The 6,816-nt window shown below is 34.8% G+C and overlaps 1 protein-coding gene across 2 annotated transcripts; it reads right to left on the bottom strand.

The window, feature by feature from the left end:
- Positions 1-1,017: 1,017 nt before the first annotated feature.
- Positions 1,018-2,758, bottom strand: LOC103450262 (uncharacterized). 2 transcript variants are annotated; one of them, XM_017336150.3, is made up of 2 exons: positions 2,450-2,758; positions 1,018-2,302 (listed from the first exon to the last, which is right to left on the bottom strand). In XM_017336150.3, the coding sequence occupies exon 2, from the start codon at positions 2,286-2,288 to the stop codon at positions 1,305-1,307; it is 984 nt and encodes a 327-aa protein (XP_017191639.2). In that variant the 5' UTR covers positions 2,289-2,302; positions 2,450-2,758; the 3' UTR covers positions 1,018-1,304.
- Between the last annotated feature and the right edge of the window lie 4,058 nt (positions 2,759-6,816).

The following is a 6,816-nucleotide window of genomic DNA, read 5'->3' on the forward strand; positions in this document are numbered from 1 at the left end:
AAGAAGATCCAAAAGATGCTTAGTTATGTAGCGGCCGAGAGGTGGTGAGACGATAATATTCTCTTTCGTGATTAAAGAAAGTTGGTTTTAATTATATAGTGTGATGGTAATGAATAGTTAATTAGATTGATTCCGTTGAGTTGGTGGCAATTTTGGACAGATTTGAGAAGACGAAGGGGGAGAGAAAAAAGTGAGACAGATAACACAAGCAAATGGATTTTAGCGGGAGAGGATACAAAAAACTGAAACAAAAGAGATCTGACGGGGGTGGTGATAAAAATACAAGAGAAAAGAGAATCGATGTTGGGAAGTATCTGACTTTATGTTGCTTTGAAAAATGTCATCTCCCTGGAGAGTCTCGAGTTATATTTTTTTGTGTGGGTAAGTTGAGTTGTCTATGACCCTATCTGACGGAATGTCAGTGAGGTAATACTGAATGGGCAAAAGAGTCACGATATTCCATGCAGTTTTCAGTAACTTCACAAACAAATACTCTCTCTCTCTCTAACCTAAACTCTTGACTGAACTCAGCATGTTTTTGATATCCTAACTAGTCAGATTTACTGCTTAGCCTATAACAAGCTTACCTCAAAGTTTTTTTTTTCCCAAACAAAATTCTACATATGTTAAATCCATCTAAACTGCAAGCAAGAGAATTTAAACTTGAGTGCTGAGTGGAGAGCTGTTGCTTTGGTTAAGCTGAGCTCAAGTTAATTCTAATCACATTTGATATTTAGACTAGAGAAAGGAGTTGGAGTTCCCATTGTGGATGCATGAGAAATATCTTGGAAAAACTCTACATCCTAATTATATGCATAATTGTTTTCTCATAAAAGTAAGTTACATACTGGTATACATCTATTCCATTTCAAAAACTCAGCATACAAAGCTACATGAAGATAATGATTTCACTTGAAAGGGGCTCAGAATCCTAAATTTCTCTTTCTTAAGTAATTTTTATGAACTTATTAATTTGTAAGGATCCTGTCAAGGAGCAAACAATTATATACAATGACAAATCGTAAGCTGAGATGCATTGTGATTATCAACAAAGACAAATCGTAATTAATTCCATCCTTTTCTGTGACTCCCATACGGTGGTTATTACACCCTACACAAATTCATACAGCACTCCAAGAGATGAAATCAAATTAAACAAAGTCAGAAGCCTTGGCCTCAAATATGAAATTAAGGGGAAAAAGGTGCAAACTAAGGAGGATTTCATCAAACAGACAAGACCAGCACAAGGTCAAGCAGTAAACTTATATGTTTATATAATCAGCAGTTGATATTGCCTCTCTCTGCTACTTATTAACTTTAATTACCTTAGGTCGGTCACCAAGCCTAAGCTCAAGATCCAAGTCTTCTATAGAGCTGGAGCTAAATTCAAACCCTTCAGCTGGTTGGAGATGATGTACTCTATCAACAGAACCTGATTTTAGGAAGAAGGGTAACGATGATGGGATGTCATCCGTTCTTCTTCTCTTGCAACTAACTATAGCCTCATCACCATCACTGGAGACAGAAGTACGAGCACAGCGGACAACCAAATTCAAACTCACAGACAAATTATGATCATTATTTGCGACATGATGATCACCCTTTGCCCTACAAGAACCAGAATATTCTACAACTCTCGAAATCTTCTCTCCTTCAATATGATCTCTCGCCACAGATTTGTTGTTATGATATCTGTTTGTGCCCAAGACTGACCAAGATTGAGGAGAAGATGCAGAAGAAGAAGAAGAAGGTGGGATCAGGGTTTGCTCAGCACAATTCTTTTTACATGGTAGCTGAGCTGAAAGCTTAGAAACTGAGGACGGTGTTGATGTTGCAATAATACCGGGATCGGAACTAGGGTTTTTAGGGTTGTAAACCAGGGCACAAACTTGACGAGATGGGAATTGGAAACTACCCAAAGATGATGAAAAGGGATTATTAGCACTATTTTGGACAGAATGATCATGATCCTGATGATGATGAAGGTTGTTTTGAAGGGCAGTTTCGTCATTTGGAGACTGCCTTAGTCTAGCCCTGTCTCTCCTGTGAACATTCATGTGGCCGCCCAGAGCTTGAGCTGAACGGAACTCTCTCCTACAGAAACTGCAAGAATAAGATCTCGGAGGCCATATGCAGCCTCCGAGAGGCCCTGCTGCATCTTCGGCGAAAGCTTGTTCTTCCCATGAATCATCGTTTGAAGTTGGCACTTGAACATGATGATCGTGATTGGATGAACTCGAGCTGTTGTGTTTACGCTTTGCCCACATCCAATACCGTGCTTGTTCCATTGTTGCACTACTCTCTGCCGCAAGGCTCAATTGTAAGGAAAATCAAAATTCCAAAAAAAAAAAAAAAAAAAAAAGATGAAAGGTAATCAAAGTAGATGGGGTTATGAAAGAAGTGCAATAATATTTGAGTGTATATATTTAAGTTGGAGTCTGAAAAGTACATGGACTGAACTGAGCCAAGGAGGACGTCTGAGAGGTTGCTTAGGGTGGTGTTTGATTGGAAGGTAATCAAAGTGGCAAATACTCTATGCCTTGCCTGATAAAATGGTAGCAACTTTTTCTTTTTGTTTAGTATTTCTGGTTGGCTTTCAGTCAGTACTTATATTTTCTCTCTGTTTTTTTCTTTGGAGGGGGAAGCAATTAATGGTTTAACATATAATAAATCACTGTTGCGGGTCCTGATCCGATGAGTCCCTCTTGTAAGTTGAGGGTGCTTAGAGACAAACTGAAACAAACTGACTGAAATCTCCTTATGTAAAAGAGTGCCAAGATGCTTCAATTCCTCCTCCTTTGTACTAAAATTACATATACAATCAGGCTACACATGATATCATGCATCATCATTATTATATCACTAGAGACATTCAAACTTCAGAGTGCGACCGTCACACAATAAGATAATATACAATTTATAACTACATACCGTAAATTAAGGCCGTTAAGGAGATAAATCGTATTTAAACGAATTAATTTTTCCAACTAATTAACATATATATCATATCGGTCAACATATCATATACAACTACAAGTATAATTCTCACTGAACAGTAAACTTTGATTAAGAGGCTAAAAGACTAATTAGCAGAAAGGTAGCCTTGACGATTTTGTTTTAATTCTTTTGTTTTACTCATATTCCAAAGATATACACGTGTGCCGAATATTGGTCGTAGTCTTCTGGGTTGACAAGAAGCCGTCCGTTGTTGAACTTCTGGCAAGTACGTAACAACATCTAGAACACATAGCCCGAGGGCCAAGACACATCCAGTATTCGAAATAGAAGAAAACACCTCATACTTAAAGAAAGAAAAAGAGAAAAAGCAATGGCGATCGTGCAGATTGCTCCAGGTTTATATTTTGGGAACTGGATCTCTTCCGGATTCAAGGGATCTGAGCCCACTAATCAATGAATTCAGACCATTGAAATTTGATCTAACGGCTATAAACAAGGAGTTCCTCTAAAAGTTATAATAATTGTAGCCGTTGAATCAAATTTCAATGGCCCGAATTCATTGATTAGTGGGCTCAAATCATTTTGAATCCGAAGGGAATCCAGTTCCCATATTTTGATCTTCTCTCACTCCTTTATATCAATTGGCTTTTTAGCCAAAATGAGCCAAAATGATATTTGAGATTGATATAACTCTTTATTTTGGTTCTTGATATTTAAAATCGACAGAAGTGATCTCTGATATTGTTAATAAATTTGGTCATTCCGTCAAAATTTTCCATTAAATTGAGGGTATTTTTGTCAAATCAACCTCTCATATTGAATTGGTAGTTTCTTCAATTTAATGGAGATTTTTAACAAAATGACCAAAATGATTGATAGTAAGCAATCTCAATGATTACTTTTATTGATTTTAAATCTAAAAAAAAAAAAACAAATCGTGGGAGATAAATTGGACTTTTATTTATTTTATTTTTTTGGTTGAACAGAAAACCCCAAACATAACAAAACCTACTACAGAATAATTGTACAACTCGGCCTAATCAAGTTTATTAATAGACTTACGCATATGATTGCACTTATAAATCATGTACCTATGTATATATTCAAACAAATTTAATATTGTACATTATCAAAAGAGTAAGATCACAATTTAACCAGAGCCGGCCTTGAGGGTGTGCAAAAGGTGCCACTGCACAGGGTCCCCAAATTTTCATTACATGTGTTACTACTACAAAAGGGTTTTATAGTGTCAGTGAGTGGTGTCAGTTTAATATAATATAGTGTCGGATAAGACAATTGCGACACTAACTAAACATGACGTCGGATTTACTGTCGCTTATAAGCGTCATAAAATGTCTATGTCGCTTTTAAACAGACGTAAACATACATTTTAATAATTTTTTAATACTGGTGTCGCTTTTAAGCGACATAAAGTATGAGTGTGGATTGAAGACTGGTGTCGCTTTTAACAATTTTATACCACTAAAAACTATAATAATTATATATATATATATATATATATTAAATTAAATTTTAAAAATTGGTGACCATTGGATTGGCTTAAATATACATACCATTCAATTTCTTAAGTGTTATACATGCAAAATAAATAAATTTAAATCTACTTAATAAATAAATTTATACACACCATTGAACTTGATTGGATATGAATTCTACGAAACTAATTTCGACGGTTATAAACGAAAAATCACGATTTAACGGTTATTTTAACTCCGATTTTGATGATTTTTTTACAGCTACACTCCTTGACCCTATATGAATACAATGACTGAATTCGATCTTCAATTTAAAATATTTACACTAGTGGATACCACAAATCTTATGTTATACTTAATGAAAGTATAAATAAACTCTAAGTGTTAGTGAGTCTATCGTTTTCATGAGATACGCATCCTATGAAACTAATTTCAACGATCCAACTGTCAAACTTGTTTATATATGCTTCGAGATCGCATACACCAAAAATCACAAAAAACAAACATTCAGAGATCAAGTAACGGGACAAAACTTTTTTACGGTTATAAACGAAAAATCATGATTTAACGGTTATTTTAACTCTAATTTTGATGATTTTTTTACAGCTACATTCCTTAACCCTATATGAATACAATGAATGAGTTTGATCTTCAATTTAAAATAATTACACTAGTGGATACCACAAATCTTATGTTATACTTAATGAAAGTATAAATAAATTCTAAGTGTTAGTGAATCTATCGTTTTGATGAGATACACATCCTACGAAACTAATTTCAACGATCCAACCGTCAAACTTGTTTTTATATGTTTCGAGATTGCATACGCCAAAAAACAAACATTCAAAGATCAAGTAATGGGACAAAACTTTTTGACGGTTATAAACGAAAAATCACGATTTAACGGTTATTTTAACTCCGATTTTGATGATTTTTTACAGCTACACTCCTTGACCCTATATGAATACAATGAATGAATTTGATCTTCAATTTAAAATATTTACACTAATGGATACCACAAGTCTTATGTTATACTTAATGAAAGTATAAATAAACTATAGGTGTTAGTGAATTTATTGTTTTGATGGGATACGCATTCTACAAAACTAATTTCAACAATCCAACCGTCAAACTTGTTTGTATATGCTTTGAGATCAGATACTTGACAATGAAAATTTCCTTACAACGTGAAAAGGACTCATTTTCATGAATAATTACCATTGCCTACTCAGTTCGTTAATTATGCCAATATCGACGATGACCTAACATATGATGACTTGGAATAAATATATTAATTATTTTATATATTGTAATTATTAATTAGACTATGTTTCAATTAGCATGTGATGATATTTTATAATAAAATTATATTTATGTTTTTTATTACGTATTTTATTCAAGTTAAATTTTATTTATTAAAATTTTAAAATGTTATATGAGGTAACACAAAAAAAAAAAAAAGCTGGTTATTTTTTTTCTTTGGGTTAAATATTAGGCGGGAAATGGATGAATTGGATGAAATATTAGGTGGGAAACTCTAGGCGAGAAAGGATGAATTCGATGAAATATTAGGCGGGAAATTTCCCACTTGGTAAACTTAGTGTCAGTTTTAACCGACACTATCATATTTTAATGCGACAAAAGTTTCATTAAACCGACGCTATGTGAATTTGAAAAAGTGTGTCAGAAGTTGGTGTCGGTTAAGACCGACACCAACATTAATTTAAACCGACGCCGTACTTTTAATAAAGAGTGTCATAAAGTTGACTGGTTAGAAAAGTGTGTTAGGTTGGCATCGGTTTTAACCGACACCATGTACATTTAATTCGACACCAGTGATTTTAAATTCGATGTTAGTTAATCCATGTCGGTTTAAATCGGCGCCAACTAAATACCCATATTTAAACCCATCTCTTTCCCATTTCATCTGTGCTTTCATTTCTCCCCCAATTTTAGTCTTTCTTCTTCTCATTCCCCATTTCATCCGTGCGTCCCTTTCTTCCTCATTTTCAATTTTTCCTCTTCTCCTTCCCGATTTTCTAACCAAATATTTTAGAAATTTTATGAGGAACTCCAATCCGAACGTCCTGACAGTAACGTTCAAAATCTAGTAGTAAGCACAAAATGAATCCATACAGAACAAGCTCAATAGGAAGAAGGCCGACGCGGCGGAGGAAAGAGAGAATAGGCAACCGGCTAGGGTTTCGGAGAGAGAGAATAGGCATTCGAGGAAGCGGAGCAGGAGCAGAGAGAGGCATTCGAGGCGGAGAAGTAGGAGCAGAGAGAGGTATAGAGAAAGAGATAGGGATAGGGATAGGGATAAGGATAGAGAGAGGAGGAGGATGATGTCTGAGAGCAATTT

This window comes from Malus domestica, chromosome 12 (genome assembly GCF_042453785.1).
Source record: "Malus domestica chromosome 12, GDT2T_hap1".
Taxonomy (NCBI): domain Eukaryota; kingdom Viridiplantae; phylum Streptophyta; class Magnoliopsida; order Rosales; family Rosaceae; genus Malus; species Malus domestica.

Bases quoted from the DNA above. Each gene is read 5' to 3' on its own strand.
- LOC103450262 (XM_017336150.3), bottom strand. From the start codon at position 2,288: ATGGAACAAGCACGGTATTGGATGTGGGCAAAGCGTAAACACAACAGC.